This window comes from Ammospiza nelsoni, chromosome 4 (assembly GCF_027579445.1).
Source record: "Ammospiza nelsoni isolate bAmmNel1 chromosome 4, bAmmNel1.pri, whole genome shotgun sequence".
Lineage (NCBI taxonomy): Eukaryota > Metazoa > Chordata > Aves > Passeriformes > Passerellidae > Ammospiza > Ammospiza nelsoni.
The window spans coordinates 12,615,837-12,637,688 of record NC_080636.1 but is presented as its reverse complement, the minus strand read 5'-3'; the positions used below and the strand labels follow the sequence as shown (position 1 = coordinate 12,637,688).

Sequence of the window (21,852 nt, the reverse complement as noted above, 5' to 3'; positions counted from 1 at the left end):
GTGTTTCAGTTACTGCTGTAACTCACTGGACTTAAAAGTCAGCCCAATTTTGAAGGAATTAATATTTCTACAATGTAAAAATTTTGCCTTCAACACTAGAGGTTCAGAGGGCTGTGACTGAAGACGTGACATCATGCTGTCCACTAAACATTTCTCTCAGATCAAACTCTTCATTGGTACAGATTTGCCTGCAGCTTTACACCAAAGATGAATTTGATGCACAATAACAGAGGTATCAGAGGCTGTGCATAAATGTACATTTTTGTTTACTAGTGTCACTTGTGCTCTTCTTTCTCCTCCATTCTCTCTCCTTACCCTCAGCCCTAATTTTCCTTACAGTCTTATTTTATATTTTCTGTTCTCTTGAAATTAGGCTGCGTCTCATTTTCTTCATTCAGTTACATTTTTAAAAGTTATTAGCTGATTGAATAAATTAAAAATTTTCTTGTCCTCAGTAAAAAGCCCTTATGCCTTTTCAGGAATCCTGAGGAGCTGTACACATAGGCTACTCAGGGAAGTTAATTATTAATTATCAGTAAGGTGGAATAGTTAAGATTAATTCAGTCACTGCTGAGACCCACTCATTCAGAATTAAAATAGAATTTGGTTTCATTTCCTTGAGAAATGAATTATGCTAAATTAAAATGAGGTCACTTCAGTTCTGATTTTTCTGCAATGTAACAGTTTTACCTAATTTCAATTAAATCTTCACATGAAGACAAGTCCTTGCATTTCTCTTATGCTTTAACTCCTTTTCTGAAGCAGTAATGGAAGCAGCTTTCAAAACTTGTGTTAGGCTGCAGTACAGCAATTCAAAAGGAGCTTATCATTGTTGTTTAATATTTGTTTGTCTGGGAACAAACACATGATAATTTGGGGAAATTGACTAAATATATATAATCATTAGCCTCACATTGACAGTAATGAAGCAATTTCAGATGCATTTTCTACAGAAGGCTCTGCAGATTTTACTGTTTACTGTTGTGGATTCTATAGGCATCACTGATAGTGAATTAGATGGTAAGGGTACTGATTGTACCTGAGAGATGCTGATATGAGCACATTTAAAACTTGCAATTGAAAACTAACATTGTAGAGAAGAGGGATTTATTTAAAACTGGGTGTACTTATAAATTTTAAACATATAATTTTATAAAGGTAAAAATCATAATTTGTACATAATCCAAGATAATCTAAATAATCAATAATTGATTGTCCTAGGTGTATGTACCCATACTATGTGTACTCTAATTGATTAGAAATGAACCCAAATTTTTTGGCCCCAAACTGGATGCATCTGTGTGTGTCAGCACCCCATTTGAACAGTAACTCTCAGTTTTTAAATGCTGAAAAACCAGAGCCTCAAAATTACATCATGCCCTTATCCCAAGGAAATTATTTGAGGGGAAAACCTGACCTGGGATTTTTAAAGAAATTCTTCAACTAACATAATGAAACGTCGTGATTAGATTAAATAATCTATGGACAAACTTTTGAGAAGTAAATGACAAAAGAGCCTAATTCCTATTTTTAGAGTTGACTAAGGAATCTATTTTCTGCTGACCTTTACAAGTGTTACTATAAATCAAATATAAATGATCAACTGTCACTTTCTTCCCTGAAATTAAATGATGTTTACAATAGCTGTCACAGAAAGGTCTACACTGCACAAATTCTAAATGTTGACTTTATTCACATGCCTCATAAAGGGTATTTAAAAAATTAAAAATCTGCTGACAAAAACCAGACTAACAGGCACAAAATCTAGTACCTCTTTTCATATTTATTCAATTTCTTAAACTAATGGAGTATGGCTCTTGATGAAAACAGACTTTTTTCCTCTGCATCCTAAACACTTTTATTTTATATTTAAAATTAATCACACTGCCTAGATGGGGACTCCATAAAAAGCTCAAGAAGGTAAATCCAATTGTTACCAGTTTTAAAAGCTAAAGAGCCTATTTGACACACACATACACCATAAGCATATACAGTACCGTATGTGCTTACTTTATGTATTCTGAAGAAACAGTAATGACAAACTTAATTTATAAAACTATGGCATCTATATTATTTGGAATAGAACTTCAAATGCAGAATTAAAACAAGTTAGAGTTCAATACTGCAGGAATCTAATAACAATAAATATATGTTGTATGTTCAAAATGTTCAATATTAGCAGAAATCCTCATAAGCAGGACCCCCTAGACTACCTGCTGTAGCTTTAAAAAGGAAGCTTACAACATAAAATGTGTTTTAATTTTTTGATGCATTTCAGGGGAGTGAACCCCCTTGGTCCAAGTGTATACATATTTGCATCATGATACAGATTTCAGTTAAAAATACAAAGACATACATTTGCACTTAAAAAATAGAATATAAAGATAAAATCTTAGTTAATATTTAAAAAAATAATTGATCCAAGCTTGGCAGCTTTTTGCAGTGAAAATTTCAGGAGGTTAATTTCAGACAGTTTTACCTTTGTTTGTTTGATTTTAAATTACTTCAAAAGTCAGTATTTCAGTTTTGGAAATGAAAGAGGCATTGGAGTGAATTGCATTGTCTTCTATGACAGGCTGTCATCATGAAGAGACAGGAGGCAAGTGAAGAGTTCACATGAGTCAATATCCAATACAGAGACACATAAAAATCTATAAGTGGAATTCAAATCAACTGGATTATACACAGAAAATGTAAATGCTATGAATTAATTTGGTCTGAAAACACAGTAAAGCAAGAAAAAACCATCACACCACACTAGGAAAGAGAACAGTGGTGATGTGACAGCCAGGGTCACTGTTTTGTTGCCCATGAACAGGTGACTGCCAGTGCAATGGGACATAAGATTGGCATTCACCAGCCACACAGCAGGTTTGAGTTTTATCACTTCTACTGTTTCTGTTTGGCTGTATCAGAGCCAGTCACACAGAATTACCAGTTACAGACTGAAGTGCTGTTAGCAGGTAGCTCAGTGCCCATGTATTTCCAAGCCAGCATCCCACTGCTATTTTCCAGCTTGGCCATTAACTTCATATCTAAACATGGCATTGAACTGGCCATTGTCTATCTCTAATGTCCTTACAGAATTCAAATATTAAACATATGAAGAAAATATTTTCTGCTAATACAGGCTCAGACTTAAGATAGCCCTTGCAGACTGTTAAGTATGAACATGTGGTTATGCCAGTTTGGAAGACGTGGACATGCATGAAAATAAAGTTAAAATACACATTATTACTGAAAGTTACTAAATGTACATATATACATTATCCTATTTGGGTGAATTAGATTGACATGGTTTCTCATTTTTATTCCCACCTTGCATCTCTCCCTTAACTGCCACGGATAAAACTATGAAACAGGTCCAAAAATACTGGGGTTTAAAACCTCCATTAGAATGATCAGCAATTGACACTGCTACTGATAGGATGCACTCATCTTCCGTAGCTAGCCCATGCTTTGGAGTGATACTCATTTTTATTCACATCATTAGAGTTTCTAATCCCTTTTCAGGGTATTAAATGCTACAGGGAAAAAAAAAGTATCTCCACATACACTTTCCTGTGGACTAGTTCATAGAACTCAGCGTAAGGCTACTCCATATGTGAAGCCTAGCAAACACAAGATATTAAAAAAAACAAAACATGAATTAGTTCTTACTAGTAATCTGTAAAAACACGGTCTGAAAAACTATTTCTGTTGACTTAATATTCATTTAAATGATCTGCTTTAAACTTCCAGCAGTTGCAGGAAGGTGCTCAGGTGAAATCACTTAGTTGAGAGCAAAAAGAGGCAGGATTACAGCTGCTGATTGAAACAGTGAAAACATCCTAACCCCAGAGAAGTTTATTTTGACTTTTGTGATTGGGTTTTTGTTTGTTTTTAAATCTCAAGACTGATGAAACTGGTGCAAAGTAACATTTATCAAAGGCTTCATATTCTTCTTAGGCAAAAAAAACAAACCCTTACCAATTAGTGAATGCAGGTTGTGCTTTCTGATGGCATGTTCTTGGATAAAACAGATAACCACAGGAAGTCTCTAGTCCTTCATTTTTTGCTTTTTTTGTTTTTGGGGGGTTTTTTTGGTTTTTTTTTTTTTGGGTTTTTTTTGGGGGGGGGGGGGGGTTGGTGTTTTGTTTGTTTTTTTTTTTTGCATAGAAACGTTTCCTGGCCTACTGCCAAGAGGAATATATCATCTGAGCACAGGTGTGGGAGACCTCCAACTGTACTCCTCTGCCTGTCCTATTTCATGTGCCTATCACTGCCAGAAGTCTGAGACTGCTCAGGACAGCAGATTATTCTGAACTCTTTCAAGGGCTGCTCCTTGGTAAATCCAGGAATTACCTTTTTTGAATGCAGGTTAGCTATATAAAAACAGAGGAACTACTGTATTGGTTTAGACTAAGGATCCGTCTAGTTCAATATCCTGTCTTCACCAACAGCTGTCAGTGTATGCCCAGTGAAAATGAGAAATAGGAAAAGCACTTAGAACATTTTCCCCTAACACTTTCATAGCCATGGACTACTTTCATCTCAGGGAAATTCTGACATGTTTAATCTAGACAGAGTCTCCCAACAGGTTTGTTTTCCAACTCTTTACCCAGCTGGTCCCTCTGGACTCATGCAGAACGTTTTGCACTAACAACAACCTTTAGTAAGGAATTTCACAGGTTTTTCAGCCCCTGTTTTTTCAGGGTTTCATTCCTAGCCAGCAGTAAGCTCACTGCCCATCCATTCAGACATAAAGCTCATTTTGTCCAGCATGTACCACCTCATTTTACCTCACACTGAATTTTACCTGTCATTTTAGTGTCTTTGAAAATCATTGTCTGTCTGCAGTAGAAAGTCCTTATAAAAGGAACAAAAACATAACAACTAAAAAACCAGTCTGTGCATTCCAAGACTGCATTTATTTCAGTTTGCACCCCAATTTCTAATCTAAATATATCATTCTCCTTGCTGCTTCTATACTCCAAGCTACCCTGTGCAACGGTTAAATGAAAAGTACACACACAGTGAAGAACTGCATTATATTGTACAGGGCTGAGACAGTCCAAATGCTGCCATTTCCCAACATTTTGTCTGCAGGATTTGGTAACTTTTAAAAAGTTCCTTTAAGAGTAGTTTTAAGCATATTATCCAGGGCAGTGCCTTATGTGCAGATGAATTTTTAATACTATATTTATAAATGGCATTGGTAGTTAGGACTCGTACAAGAACAGTACAGAAAGCAGAACTTCCAAAGGCGAGACCTTTAATGATGACTACATGCTTTACCTTTAATGATGACTGGATGCTTTCCAATGTATCATTTGCAAGAGAAGATGAACTGTATCTTTCATTTTAATTAAGATTCAGAGATGGAATGAGAGAGTAAAACCTCAATTTTTTCAACAGAAATGGTATGCATAATGCTAACTTGGTCCTTTTCCATTAACACACCATAAGAAGCCTTAAAACTTCAGTGAGGGCTCTTTTGGAATGATCTGGAAAAAAATCTTCTTCATATAGGTTATATGATGTTAATGCCTGAAAAACATGGGACATTTGAGTCAAATATTCAAAAATATTCAGGAGAATGTGTTTAAAGATAAGGGCATTGCCTTTAGATGCCCCACTTCAAGGTATCCACTACTGCTTCATGCATCTGTGAAGTTCAGTCTATCTCAAATATGCAGGGTTATAGAACTTGAAGCTGAAACATTTTGCACAACACTGAATTGCAAATCAGGAAGAGCAAAGGCAGTCTATGTAGACCTATTTCTGACGAGGGAAAAATTTATAATTTTCGAGTGCTTAAATATAATTTATTATAATACATTTTGTAACAAATTATACTACTTGAAATCTGAGAAGTTTTCTACAAAATTGCTGAAAGTTCACAGTCAATCTGCAGCACGTGAGAGGCATATAGGCAGGATTGATTTTTTTGAGGGAACAAACCAGATATTTTAAATTTTTTCCAATTTGAAGCAGAACACATTTCAAGTACATTAAGTTAAGGCATTCTCAGCTTTTCCCAGAATATATTTCACATTGCCTGCAACTAAACTCAATACATCTTGGTCTTTTGTCTCAGAGCACTGTCTGTACTACAGCCTATTCTAAATAAAATGCCTACTGGAGTGATAATACATAGAGGAATAGCATAATATAAAAGTGATTTCAAAAGCCAGGTACTCAACAATGCAATAAATGAAAAATCCGAGAAACATTACAGGAGGACTCGGGCAAAATTCACCTGATATATTTAACAAGAGCTAACAATGACAACAACAAAATTTTGGTTGGTTGGATGGTATTTTTTCAGGTATTTTCTTTCAAAGAAAGATATTTTACACTCAAACAACTCTGTCAGGTAGTGAATGAAACCTACTCGAAATCCCACTGTAACCACTGGGATATCCCATTTTGTATCCACCACACCCTTCCACTGAAGGAATTTCTCTCAGAGGGAGATGAATACCAAGACAGCACCTGCAAAAGTTGCCAGTCCTAATCAGAAAACTGAGCAAGCATAAAGGACAATGCAGAATTTCAAGTGAAATCTGGAGTAGTTTATTTTAAATTAATGAGACTTCTTTTCCAAAACAGGATGTGGCAAATATTTCACTCTTGCACATTGGAACTTGTGAAATTATCTACAGAGAGAACACTGCACCTCTGTATAGGAAAAGTTTCTGAAACCCCAGAGGTTCAAACTACCTCATAGGCAACAGCCAAGAGATTCCGATCTTGAATCTGGAATTCTTTCCTATTAAAAATAAATGAAAAAGACTAATTAGGTTCATGAATAATACTGATTTGGTATTAAAAAAAAAAAAAAAAGAAAAAAGAAAAAAGAAATATTTCAGCAACAAAAAAGGCATTTGGAAACACATTCAACCTGTTTTCCTATGGATGTTGACATTTTAGGTTTTCCATAACATCTTCAAGATAAAAGGTACTTTTAAAATAATTTTATGTTATATCCTGATTGCATAAAAAGGGGAACAGTCTTTTTATCTGCTCTCTTTGTCTCATATTTTTTAAGATTATTTTGATATTTTGCATTATTTTTGTCTTTTAATTTATTCTACTTATTATGTACCACAGAAGTCAAGGGACCACCAGCATTCAAAAAAGGTGATTCCTCTTGGATTTACCAAGGAGTAGCCCATGAAGGAATTCAGAATAATCTACTGTCCTAAACACTCTCAGACTTTTGGCAGTGATAAGTACATGAAATAGGACAGTCAGAGGAGTACAGTTGTGAGGCCTCCCACAGCTTCAGAGCTATGCTCAGATGATATATTCCTCTTGGCAGTAGGCCAGAAAACATTTCTGTGCAAAAAAAAGGCAAAATGAAGGACTAGAGACTACCTTTGGAAATCTGTTTTATCAAAGAACATGCCATCAGAAAGTACAACCTGCATTCACTAATTGGTTTGCTTTTTTTTACCTAAGGAAAATATGAAGCTTTTGATAAATTCTACTTTACACCAATTTCATCAACCTTGAGATTCAAAAACAAAGAAACAAAATATCCAGAAAATCTAAAGAAGTCAAAAACCCCCACATCAGTCCCTAACCTAATCTACCAAAGCCTAGAAGAGTGAGATGACTTCAGTTTGTTGGAGAGAGTACAATTTCACAGCCAGGGTTGTTCTCTACTTCATTCCCTGCATACATATATGCTAACTGGCAATTTGAACCTGTCCTGTAAAACCTGGCCTCCTATAGGTCATATCAGACATTTAATAAAAACATGCCTGAAAGGTATGTAATTGTGAAAATCTACCACTTGAATTCAATTATGGTTTTGGTACTATCATCTCTTTAATCTTTCATCAGTTGTGATGGTTAAGGAAAATTTCATAGCCATTGCTCTGGAATCACTTTTCCTCCATTTTAAAACAATATGACTTACTTCTTGATCTCAGAATGATTAATTTTGTTATTTATAATATACAAATCCATGTTGCATCCAAAAACTAAAACATTCTCAAGAGTAGTGCCAAGATTTTATAACAGTGTTCCAAAGACCAGGTGTTTGCAAGTCAAGAGGTGAGAGACAGCGAAGTAGGGATTGGTATGATATTTGGTTTGCCATCTTCAATGCCATCTTCAACTTGTGGAAACACATCAACTTACTATATAACAGATATAATGGGAAATTGCAAACTTTGTAAACAAAGACTGTTTCTTTTCACGACATTTTGCTATCAATCATAGTGACTTGCTGTAAAAAAAAAAATCTGAGAGAGATCTGGATGTATTCATGCAGAGAGTGCCACTTAAAACCCATTGTAAAGATTTATACAGCATTTACTTTCAAGCACGGGGTAGTTTCATTAATATTGGTTCCAGCTGAGTGGACTATGAAGTACAAGTCATGCTTATGTATTATTACAGACAGCTATATGAGACCATTTTTATTTTAAACATTTAGATTCACCACAGAACAGGTCTGTAGTGCTATAAAAGGTTATGAAACACAAGCTATGGAACCAGTAATCAACAGTGACTCCTTAGCAGGCCCCTTAGCCAGTAAACCCAGCCTCCCTCCCATATTACTTTGTTTTGTTTTCTGATCAATGTAATCACACCAGCTGCAGCACAGCTTGTACAAATGTGTAAAGTAAGTATATATTCAACATGCCTACCCATACAGGAAGAAGGGATGGATTAGACTCAGTGCAAGTATTTTCAAGAAAGTTTAGATCCAAACTATTAAGTATAATTTAATTATTAAGGAACAACTGAAAAAGAAACTAGAAGCCATCAACATATAAATTAAATTACATTTACCATTGTGGTTCTTAGTAAACACTTACACTTTGAAACTAATTGGCCACTTGGGTGAGGAGATTGCCTGCTTCTAAGAAGTTAAAAAAGAACACCTTGTTTCTGATACCTATCCTAAATTTTTGAATGCTCAAGATAGAAACAGCAGTATCTTTAATATACAAAGTATAACTTTCTAACACTTTCAACAAGGCTTTCTCATTCATCTTCATTAATTATCAACAGAATAAATTATGCATTAGATTCTTAGGCTGAACAGCAACTGGTTTGCAACAGTTGAGGTTACTGAGTAGGACTGGGCTATGCAAGAGCTTAACAGTGGAGCTCTACCTCCCTTGGCATTTCAGGTATTATCACATTATCCTGATCTCATTTGCCACATCATTTGAACATGATGAAGTCTATTAACTTAATAAGAGTAGTAAGATACCATTATCTGTAGTAAAAACAAACTGAAAATCTCCTTAGAAGAATCTCAGCTCTTCCTAAGAGTGGGGATTTTTTGCTTGCTTGCTTGCCTGCCTTTAAGGAAACACATTTGAGGCCACTGCACTTGGCTTTTCTCATTGAATACGTGCTGCTTACTTGTAAAAAAAAATAACTTCTTTTAGTGATAGCATATGAATCAGTATCCACAGCAAGTCTTGGAAATGGTTTTGAATTGTGAGCTCAGAAAGGTTGCAGCACAAATGTCAATCTGAAAAATAGAGTAGTGTGTGCATCATTCACTAGATAGGAAAGGAAAAGCTCGGATGACTTTGTGAAAAGAGTATTGCTATGAATTTCTAACACATCTCTCTCCTTGCATCATATATTATTTAATTTCCATAGCAACCCACAGGAGCAAGAAGCCAGTGTTTTCAGAAAAATGTGAATTGATGCAGTTCACAACAGAGAAACTACGATAGACTAGGAATGATAGAGAAAATAAAGGCAGGGAAATTCTGTTGCCAGACACTCAAAAGTTATTAAAAAAGCTGTGTCAGATTTCCAAAAGTTACAAGCATCCTATGAAGTTTGCATTGTCAGTTTTTGTGCTATGACTTTTACAGCATTGTAATTCCAAATCTGATTAATTGCATGCATCAATTCTTCCAGTTATTGCTGAAGAGTCAATTTCGCTCTCAAATCTTTTCACCAGTGCCAAAACAAAAAACACAAATACCCAACATACCACCACCACCACCAAATAAATTAAAATAACCAGCTGAAACTTTCAGATGACTTTAAATAAATGGCTTTTAATTCTCAACAATCGTGGTAGCATAATTGGATATTATCTGCTGACGCTGGACTTGCAATCTGCAAGGGAAAAAAAAGTAACTGAAGTATAGAAAGAAGCACAATTATATTTTATAAATACAGAATGACATCATGTAAGTTATCATATTTGTCAGCTGTTGAGAACAGCTACAGAAAATGCTGAATTTTGAGAAAAGTATATTTTCCAAAGTGGTAAGAAAGCTACAGCATCTGCTCAGTCTAGCCTAGAAACCTTCCCTGCTAATGCACACTTTGTCCAAGGTTACAGAAAAAAAATTACCTAAAGAAAGCTGACAACCACTATGTTTCAAATTCCTTAAGGGCAAAGCACAAGTGTTATTCACAATTTCCTACAAGATACCACAACATCCCATTGACAGATTGCAGCTGATTTACATCTTTAGATAAGCAAAACCAAGCCTCCGACAAAGAGAATGTAGTGTGCTTGTCAAAGAATATCAGTCCAAGAAAGAGTGAAAATAAAAACCGTAAGATTCATCCTTTATGAGCAATGTGTCTTCCCTGCAGTACTGCTAACACATACAGGTGGACAGGTGGAACCATGTACACTCACATCCCAATTTGGGTTCGTGTGTGTAAAGGCTTAGAGAATGTCAGACTGTCTAAGCACTGTAACATCAGATTCTGCTCTGTTCTCATTATGCTCAGCCACAAAGTAGTTCACAGATCTTCTTTTATTATTATTTATAAGATGAAAGGAATGATAATATAAAACAATGACAACGCTGTATTATCCTTAGGCAATTCTCTCGTTATCATACTGAACAGCTCGACTACAGAGAAAAACAGTCATTACCTGTGTGAAGAGAACCTGTGATTAGCCTGAGAAGGTACTGGGCAAATTTCATTATTTCCCGCTTACACCGCTTCCTACAGCCACTCATCTTAGGCAATGGGGTATTCCTCTGAGGAGAGCCTGACGACTTTGCCAATACAGGGAACACTTTCTGCCAGCAAACTTCTGGGGCCGTCCAGAGCCTCGCACGGCCTCGCCGCCTCCTCACGGCCTCGTAAACTCCGCCGATCTACCCCGGGTGGCTGCGCAAGGGAGCCCGCGGCGGCCGGCGGTGCGTGCAGCGGGCGCTGCCACGGCACAGCGCGGCACGGCACGGCTCGGCTGGGCAGGACACGGCACGGCTGGGCAGGACACGGCACGGCGCGGCTCGGCTCGGCTGGGCAGGACACGGCACGGCTGGGCAGGACACGGCACGGCTCGGCTCGGCTGGGCAGGACACGGCACGGCGCGGCTCGGCACGGCACGGCACGGCGCGGCGCGGCGCAGGCACTGGCGCGGCCACCGGCGCCCCCGCCGCGGCCGGACCCGCGGCAGGCGCTGGCCGCGGGTGGCTCCGCGGGCGCGCAGCCCGGCGGGCGGGGCGGTGCCGGTGCCCGCCCCACGCAGGCAGCAGAGCACGGCACGGCACGGCACGGCACGGCACGGCACGGCACGGCACGGCACGGCACCGCCCCCGGGAGCCGCTCCGCTCTGCGCTCCTCCCGCGAGCAGCGGGCGGGCAGGTGGGAGCCGGCCGGGGCACGGCACCGCTCCCTTCCCGCGGTGCTGGGCCGAGGGCAGAGCCCCGAGCCCCGCCGAGGGCAGAGCCCCGCCGAGGGCAGAGCCGAGCTGAGGTGCTGGCCGTGCCTGACCGGCGGGAGGGTATCCGAGGTGTGCGCGGACGGGGCTCCCTCACCTGCGCTCTCTCTGCACGTCGGCCTCGGCCCCGCAGCCTGCTCGAAGGTGATGCAAACGCCAGGGCACTGCACACGTGTACAGCGGGAAGAAGGAAGCAGAAACCCCGCAGGGATCTCTGTGCGGGGAGCTGCCCCTGCTTCCCAGCCCCCTGACCTGCGGCAGCTGGGAAACGGGCTCTGGCACGGTTGGCGTTCTGTGGTTAGAATGTCTCCAAGTCTCATCAGGAAGCTACCTGTACTCCTTACTATTCCAGTATAAATTCATTGTTTTCCAACTTGCTGAGAAGTATTTCTTATTAATAAAAATTATCTGCTGTAGTCTACATCCATGACCACAGAACCCAAAGAATACGTTTTCATTTTCCTTGGAGTACTTCCCTCATAGAGAACAGCTCTATTGCATTAGAGGGTGATGCAATATGTAATGCCTAATAAAGTTACAAAAAGAAAAAAAGAAAAGACAACCCATTAAAGAAAAGCTTAACAGAAGAAAATCATCAACTGATCTAATTTTATGACAGCGCTGACCATAAAACATTTTTGCAAATGCCTTTAAAAAAAATACAATAAACGCAAATGCACATCTTCAAGCTATTGTCTATATTATGCAGTGAGCAGAGATAAATACATTATAGACACAATTCATCAAAGCATTATCTAAGTTGCAGTTAGATGACACAGTTTCTGTGTCTGCTATCTGAAACACAAGCATGCTGTCTTATGCTTCCAGCGAAGCTACACAGATAATGGAAAGAACCAAAATGAAACAGCTCAGAGATGCCCCCAGGTTACTCCAACACAGGGATTAGTCTGAGAAGGATGTGGGCAAATTCCAGTATTTCATGTTTGCACTACTTCCTGCAGCCACTCATCTTAAGCAGGAACTAATTTCTTGGCACAGTTTTTTCTGAAAAGACACAAGTTTGACCAAAGAAAACCGTCCAAAAAAACACCCCCCAAACCCAAAAAACCTCCCACAAAAACCTACAAACGAACCAACCAACCAACAAACAAACAAAACCCCCAAACCCAAAAACCTCCAACAAAACCCATCACATTCTGAGGTACTGGAGATGCCAGTGAGCCTTACAAATTTCTGAACTCCTCTGGTCTCCAAAAGGAAAGCTCCTTAAATAACAGGTAGAGTTGAAGAGATACCAAAAGCACAAGCCTCTGTCTATTCTTTAGAAGACGATTGAAGAGGCCAATGGTAATGGTCCTGAGCTGGAGTCCTTGGCCTTTTCAATCCTTTGACATCACCAATTGTTTTATAGAATTTTCACTGGCAGTGTTACTTCAAAATAAGGCACTGAAAATAACTGAAGCCGAAACAATTGAAATACTGGTTTTCTAAAGCCATAAGCATGAATCACCAACACCATGTGTTGCTCTTCCTCCACCCAAGAAACCCCTCCAATAACGCTGTACCAGTTCTGAAACTGTTTGACACAGTTTCCTAAGCCTGTATGTTTTCAACACAACAATAACAGCAATTTCTACCTAAGAAAGATTTCATGAAAGATTTTTGACTAGTTTCACCAAGATTTTTTTTTTTAACAATCAGTGCAATATTTTGATAGCATTGGATCTAAATCTATCTCCCAATATTTCTCTGGTCAGCAGGAAAGACTGACTGAGATTAGAGTTTTTTTTTCCCCAAATCAAGAGAGCAGATTAGAGAAAAGGGGGCAGAAAAGTTAGAATAGAAAACTATAATATGACCACCATTGTACTTTTGAAAAATATAGTAAAATAATATGAAAGACAGTTGGATAATATCAACTTCTATATATTGATAATGTACCTTTTTAATAATTTTTAATTGACAGGACACACTAAGGTCACCAGACAGAGCCAGTCTCTTTGCACTGAGGTAAAAAAATACCTTTTATATTGACAAGCTAGGTCCATCCCCAATAATTTATAATCCATAAAGCCCTCTGAAAAAAGATCCTCTTATAGTCAGAAGAGTCTGCATCAGTTCCTAGAAATTCTGACTTTGGAACCAGGTACTTGGAAGAAACACTATTTAAGTAAAATGGAGGAAGAATAAAACACATGCATACATAAAAGAAGTTCTTTTCAGGCATTAGGGGGAAGAATGGGAGGAAAAAGTAAAAGTAAAAAATAAACTGGATTTTCAAATAATTTCACCAAGTCCAGCTCATGGGCTCCTAGAATAACATAAAATACAAAATTACTTTGTTTTGAAGAGCTCGGCAAGAATGAAATTACTAGGAAGGAAACATATGCAGTTTTTGTAAAAGACTGTCAACAGCTGCAGTCAAGCTTAAAAGCAAAATGTAAACATTTCCCTCAATGTACAAAACATACTATAGTGCAGTCAGGGCAAATTAATTGATAATAATAAAAAATTTTCTTCCTGTGAGGATTTTTACACAAAGCTACAAGACAAATCTTTAAAATCTTTGTCACCATGGCAAGAAAGCAATTCAAAACCAAAAATGTAAGAAATTAAATTCTATTCAGTCCAAAGATGAAATTCCACATGCATTTTTATAACTTGAATTAGGGTCTCAGCATCACAGGTCAATGTCCCAGGCCCACCTGTTGTCAACTGAAGTGCAACCTAACCATCCTTAGAGGGTACACACTGATAAAGCTTTAGTCTAACACTATGAAAGAAAAAAATTACACCAATATTGTAGTTCAGAGATGGCCATTATTGGCAGGTATGTATCAGTATTGCTTTACTTATTCCTGTGTAGGAATAGTATTTCACTATAAAAAAACAACCTAAACAAAACCAAAAGAGAAATACATTAACAGCAACATGAAAACACATTCTAAAATAACTTTTAAAAATCAATTATTTTTAGATTGCTTAGGTTGCTGGGATAATGTGGATGACTCTACTTTCAAAAAAGAAAAAAAATAGAAAACCCAAAAGCATTGCATGTCTCAGAACTGCCCACTGTAACAGACTGGTATAAAATGGTGAATTAGCTAGCTTTATAGTTATGTTTTGAGAGAGAAAAAGTTACTAAATACAGATTTAATAAAAAAGATAGAAAAAGCATGTCTTAAAACATTCCAAAAGAAATTAAATGTGGCTCTTTTCATATTAAGTAACAATGGCAAAGACTCAAATGCCAAAAGCACATATAAGAGTTTTGGGAGAGAAAAATAAAACCCATTACAAATATTTGATGAGAAGAAACCCATAGAATAAAGATGAAAGTGCATGCCAAATATAAATTTGCTAGTCTGGGAATAAAAACTCCAGCAGAAGCTGAAGTGACATATACAGAGCACAGCTGATTGGCTTCTTGCAGGCAATTTGCCTTGTAAACCTCTTTCATTTGCACACAATCCTCTGACTTCAAAAAACAAAATTTCCTCCTGAACTAGCCCTTGCTATTGACTAAAAGGAAATTGAAATCTTACAACAAAAATCAACTCAATTAAATGCTGCAACCTGATCAGAAAGGGTAACCACAGGAAGTTATCCAGGAGCACAGAAAACCTCTACAGAGTTTCCTCGATGTTGACTCCTGAGGCTTGTAAGAGCTTTTGTTTCTTAATCAAATACTGAATTCAATAACTGGATTTTTTTTTAATCAAGGGATTATTAACCTTTTTATTTCAAACAACAGTGATATTTACAACCTAAGCACATGGCAAGCAATAACAGATGGGCAGAAACAAACAGATGGGAGAGCACAAGGTAACAGCAAGATGTTTACGATAGAGCATAATAAACAGCTGCCCCAAGTAGATGACCATCACCAGATCTCTCTTCAGTTGCTCCTTGCCTGTCATAAAAGTAAGGGTCCTCTTAAATCACAGTCCCCGCTGTATTTATTTTAATAGCTCTTCTGTGGACTTATGCTTCTTGACTTGACAGTATTGTGCACTGAGGTGTCCCAAGTTTGCCATCATTATTCAAGTGGATACAGCAAGATGAGAGCCATTCATCACACAAGTCACTGGAAACCGCAGAAGTAATTCCAAATTATTCATGATGTCCATGAAAATATCAGCTACCACTTTTAGCCACAGCCAGCGAATAGCAACAAAAATGCTCTTGCACGTCATTTGCTCAAATTTAGTCTTGGATATTAACACAGAGCAGAGATGGTTATATGATAGAAGATGAGCTGGGAAGCAGAGATGCAGGCATATGTTCCCTTCCTAACTGATTAGCAGTAACATGCTAGCTAAATTAACTTAAATTAAAATGGTTATTTTTCTTTGTTGTCTGTCCTGAATGTTATAGTGACAACAAGGAACATTAAACTGTTTCTTGCTCCATGCATTCCATATGAAAATGTATGTCTCCATGGGATGTGGATATGATCTGGTTCTGTCTTGTAGCAACAATAACTTCCACAGAGCCCAGGACAAAGAGTGAGGGGAAGTGCCAGTGTCCCTGGTTATGAATATAGATTTATTTATCTTCTTTAATTTTTTTTATACTCTTCATAGCAGAATTAAAACCTTCCTATTAGCCCAACTGGTACTTATCCAAACTGCATGCAATGTTTTTAAATGTGGAAGACAAAATAGTAAGAAATCTTTATCCTGGCCTATGCTACTGAAAATTAATACAGTCTTCCTGCTTTTGTTTTTAGTCTTTAATTTCTCCTGAAAGCTTGCTAAGAATAATATCTTCAAACAGCTCTGTTGCTGTGTTTAAAATAGGACTACAGAGAAATGACTGCTACTTCACACTGTTTGCATAATATCAACAAATTATACATGTGCTCTATTCTGATAGCTAATACCTGCATAAAATAAATTATTTTCATTGCTGTTATAGTCGCCAACTCTATAGGTTCAAACTGAATTTAAAATACATTTATGTAAACTAATAAAACATGATGGCTTAGCCCACCAGAATCTTTGACCAGTATACCAGAAATACTTAAAACATTTGTCTCTATTATTCCCACCTTCCCTGAGCTAGCTGCTCTCAGAATGCCTTTTTTTACCTACTCAGTGTCCTTGAAGCTTACCCCAAGGATTCATTTTCACAAAACACTCTAAGATGATACTGCAGACAGTCAACCAGGAGCTACAGCTGCCTCAACCTCCCCCACGGTCCACACTGGCCTAATTAAATATTCATCACTCCCAAAAGCTGCAGTGTCAAACATGAGCAACTTCCCAGCCTGACCTCCTACAGCCAGCCTGTGCTTTGTGCTGGAGAATAAACAAGACTGGGATTTACCTGCTGGAACATAAAATGGCATAATGCAGGTTTCACGTTGCACATTAACTTCTGTGCATGCACTGTAAAATTCTCACTGCAGAAGCCAGAGTACTAACTTTTAATGTTCCATATATGTTGAATATCTGTATGCAAAGTTGCAGGGCAGTGTTATCAATAAACTCAAATATTATCTTCCTTATAATACAGATCCTGTTTTGGATGTATGGCCCTACCTTTCAACTTAAAAATAGATTATTTCTGAGCATTCTCAAATTAAAAAAAATGATTGAGGCATACTAATATCAAGTATATGAGGGTGGTTTAGTTTGTTTTTTTTTTTTTTTTTTGTGGCTTAGGATTCTTATCTTAGTTCTATTTACAGGAAAGTTGGGGGTTGCCACCAAGAGAAAAAAGTTCTTATAACTCATTTAATTGTATCAGACTCTGCACATATTTATACCTATACTTAATGGAAGAGAAATCTGAACAAAAAAACCCAGAAGGAATCATCTTTCCTGTTACAGAAACCACAGCTGTAATAGTCTCTAAGTTCCATAAATCTTTGAGATTTGATATAACTAAAACATATCCATATCATGTCCATACAAAATAAAAGTAGTGTAAAGGTTGTGTTTTGACCCCAAAACCTACATTAACCTGTTAAAGAGAGAAGAAAGAGAGAAGTATCAGAAATTGGCTGCAAACCAGACAATACTGGGTATGCAGCATTCTTAAGACAATAGAAAAAGCATTGCACCAAATCACCCATGAGAATTCTGTAAATGTAATAACTACTACAGCTTAGGACAGTAAGTAAATATAGTCTGAGGAAGCTTGTTTTCACTGCATAGATGTACTTATGTATGGATATATATATATATATATATATATATATATATATATAGTTTTAAAAAGGTAGACTTCATAGCTTCAAAAACTATCTGTTGCAACTTATTGCAACTTATATGTCCCTAGGATTTCCCATAAATGGTCAAAACCCAGATTTCTTCTTCTAAGTCAAGGGCTATCCCATAGTTTTCAAGTATTTTCTTTCCCCTTTTATGCTAGTTATGGCTTGATGCTCTAATTAAAATGCTCAAAAATTTAAGATTGAAAAGAACATATCCTTAAGTGTTCACATCCTTAATCTGGCATGAATTGCAATGTATTTGAGTGAAAATACTGCAGCTACTACCTCAGGGAGGAGAAAGACAGAAGGGAGATACCAAAGTCCAAACATTTCTTCAAAGCCCACATCTTGGTTGAAGCAATTTTGCAACAGTTCTCCTTCATCCAAAATTTGATTCTGTTAATTATTAAATATGAAGTGCCAGTGTTGAGAGCAATTTTAATTACCACACTGCTAGGTCTGTTCTCCATCCTGGCAGGGGCCTGCAGATATTGAGAAGAAAAACACTTTATCAGCATTCCTGTGCAATCCTTCAGTAATGCTCTGTAGGGAATATCACCAGTTACCAGTCCATTCCAGATTTTCCAGAAGAGTTGTCATTGTAATAAGTACCCCTAGATGATCTTTCCACATAATACAGATGATGAGCTGTCACACCATGTATATATAAATTTGACTCTGACATAGGGGAAAACCATTTTAAATAGACATAGAATTGATCTGATCATACCTATGGTTTGATAAACCTGAGCTGAACTACTCATTACTTGCTCATGAGTAATAAGAAAGGTTTACATGCACTCAAAACTCTACCGTTCTAAACTACTCTGCACTCTTACTTTCATTACAGGCAAAAAAAAAAAAAAAAAAAAAAAAAAAGGAAAAATCATTTTATTATCATTTCCAGGCAATTGGAAATTCATCTAGGCTTCATGATACAGATTAAGCCTGAAGAAGCTACCCACTGTTTGCTTCAGGCAGGAAATGGTCATCAGGGATATGAATCACAGGGTATTACACCCATTTAGCATTGCTGCGCCTGTAAAGGAAACATCCGAGTCTGTGTTAGGGCCCTGAAGTTGCACACTACACACAGTGGGTAGATTTTGCAGGCCTTATTCAATATCTATTTAGTATCATTTTTTTCCCTACCTTCTACGACACATTCTTCTGCAACCATAGGGCCATTTCTCTGACAAGTATGGCCACAGCTACCTGCGGCTTCAGGCAAACCTCCCTCATCTGCCCTTTTCACACCACTTTAAATCAGTCCCTAGGAACCAGTGATGAAAAGAGGCAGAGTCAAAATAAACCTTCAAGATTAAAAGCAGGGAAACAGAGCAACCAGGGAATTCAGTCTCACATGTGACCCAAAGGCATCAGTGGAAGACAATTTTGGGCTCCCAGGTAGGAACACTTACTTAGTGGTAAGGCAGGTAGTTGGGTGTGCATGAGACCTCAGGAAACTGTAGAAACTGAGTATGAAATTATTGCAATCTCCTAGCTACAACACCCTAAGATGTGATCAAATAAAGGCCCTAAGCATAAACAAAACCGTTTTTCAGCTATAGAGCCTAAGGAAGTGAAGCAGTGTGATTAGGAACTCAGCTACTATAAAGTTACAAGTCAGTGACAATGATAATAACCTGTATATGGTCAATAACCTGTATATAACTTGTATATGGCCTAAGGAAGTGAAGCAGTTTGATTAGGAACTCAGCTACTATAAAGTTATGTCAGTGACAATGATAATGGCCTGTATATGGTCAAGGTGAGTGAAAAGTAACTTCATCAATTGCCTGTAAATAAATATCTGACTCTGAAGCCTAGAACAACATAAGTAAAGGGCTGGTAATGAGACTCCAAACTCTACAGATCAGTACAAAGGATAATAATTTTGATAAAGTACACACATACATTATATAATCAACACTGATACTCAGGAATATAAAGATACAGAGGAATACCCCTGCTCGTATCTCTCACTGTGAGAAGAAATATTACTAGAATAAGAAAGCATCTCTACACTAGAAGAACAATGGTAAAGTTTAGACTTTATAGGGTCTTATATGGTGGATACGAATACTACTTCTATTTAAGCCCTGCAGAAATTTCCTTGTTCATATCATCTGGTCTGTGCCTCAATATAGACCTTCAGTCACCAAACAGAAATCATGCTTTATATTACAGAAATTATGACATCAAAGTTTCTCCCATCAGAACAAGACAGCTATCTTTACTGTAGGAAGTGTATTAAAAATGGAAGAGATAAGCTCTTCAGTGGAAGAAAAAAAAAAGCTATTACAGGTATCTTATGTCTAAAGAATGAGACTGAGGAGGGGAGGGGGGGAAACCACAAAAGCTCCCAACCATCCCTCACAATATCCAATACACAGCTAACTTGTCAGGTATAAGCATCTTAATTGCAAAGATGCCCTTAGCAATTTTGTTCAAGTATTTATGGTATGTCATACAGTTTTCAATCCTTGCTGTTAGGTAACTCCACTCTCAACCTCAAGTTCCTTTTGATTTAATAATCACATTTTATCTTACATTATTTTACCTTATCATTATCTAGAGTCCTTCATATGACATCTTCAGAGAAAATTTGGATAGGTCACATTTTAATACCCTATCTCTTTGGTTTTCCACCCAATGAAAGAATAATAATAAAAAAAAAAAGATTAAAATACATGGGTAGTAGACGTTTTAACATGTTGATTTTTCTTGAAGGCAAAACATGAATCTGAAACCAATCAGAGGATTTCCTCACTATTTTAGTAGATATTGCTTTGGCTTCTTTTAAGCATTTCATCTTTCAAGGTAAAAAACCACCAAGGGGAAAAAGCCATGAGTGGTTTGTGTGACTGCCTTGCAAGTGATCTATAAAAGCAGAATAGTATCAATACAAGGACAGCCTATTTCAAATCTTCCTACAGTCTCAGGGAAGATTACAATATTATCTAGGGGAGGATGATATGCAAGCTAAATTTTTCCTGAATATCTCTAGTCATTAAATTGCCACACTATGATATCTCGGAACCATATGAGCTGTGGAAATTACTGCAACAAATTTTTTAAAATTATATTTACACTATTAATATTTTAAATAACCTCAAAATAAGTTCATGGCTTTGTAAACACATGGATCAGGTTAAGCATATTCCCCCTCCTGTCCATAGTAAGATTTCATGCATAAAACTTTCTCTTACTGTATGAATCTATTTGCAGTTTACCTTCCTGCCTGTGACTTTTCAACAAGAGTTGGTCTCATGGTCATCATTTAAGAGCAAAGCCAACTTCTGACCTTGCTCAGCAGTGTGAGAACAATTTCCCAGGACTTCACCCATTGTGAACTTACAGTTCACACAGGTCAACAAAATGTACACACTCGCCCATGGACAATAAGTAAATCAATATTAACTTTAAATCATGCAAGACATTGATATGACTGAAGTAGTTAAGGCACATGAATGGGGAAAAAAGACAGATTTGTATCAATCCTTAGATCTTAAAGGTAAACTGTTGGGCTGGGCTCTTCTTCTGCCTTATCCTGAACCACCTGTCCTGGCTTTTTTTCTTCCAGAACATGAACTTTCTGAACCACTCTCATCCGTTGCAACACAGAACTACTTTACTTCTGTGGACACGTCCAGACCTCATTTGCTTCTCCAAAGAGGAGTTTAAAAAATCTATATTTCTCAGGTCCTTACTAGATAATCTAGTGCATAGCTATTACCATCTGATATCAAAAATAAAATTAAAAAAAATCTGGTCTGCCAGGAGCAATTTCTTTTCTTTTTCTAGCAGTGCTTTATTTAAAAAAGAAGGTGATCAAATTTTAATGATCTTCTTTTGTTAACTTAAACCAAGTGCAAAAATTCCTCCTGCCACTTCCCTTGGGTTTGAAGGGTATAATTTTAAATGGCACAAAGAATTTGGTGGTGAAAATTCAGATCCTGAGTTTTTAAAAAGAAATTATAAAAGTTGTAACAAAAATGTT

At 37.4% G+C, this 21,852-nt stretch overlaps 1 protein-coding gene across 6 annotated transcripts in view; it reads right to left on the bottom strand.

Annotated features, from left to right (window-relative positions):
- KCNIP4 (potassium voltage-gated channel interacting protein 4) overlaps positions 1 to 21,852 on the bottom strand; it is a 392,972-nt gene that overhangs the window by 276,843 nt on the left and 94,277 nt on the right. The window contains exon 1 of one of the 6 annotated variants that reach the window (XM_059470685.1): positions 10,868 to 11,134. The exons of 4 other annotated variants lie outside the window; for them this stretch is intronic. In XM_059470685.1, coding sequence (XP_059326668.1) covers positions 10,868 to 10,955 — 88 coding nt within the window. In that variant the 5' untranslated portion in view covers positions 10,956 to 11,134. Of the gene's footprint in view, positions 1 to 10,867; positions 11,135 to 21,852 lie in introns of those variants that run through there. One more of the 6 variants, XM_059470692.1, reaches the window with a different exon arrangement.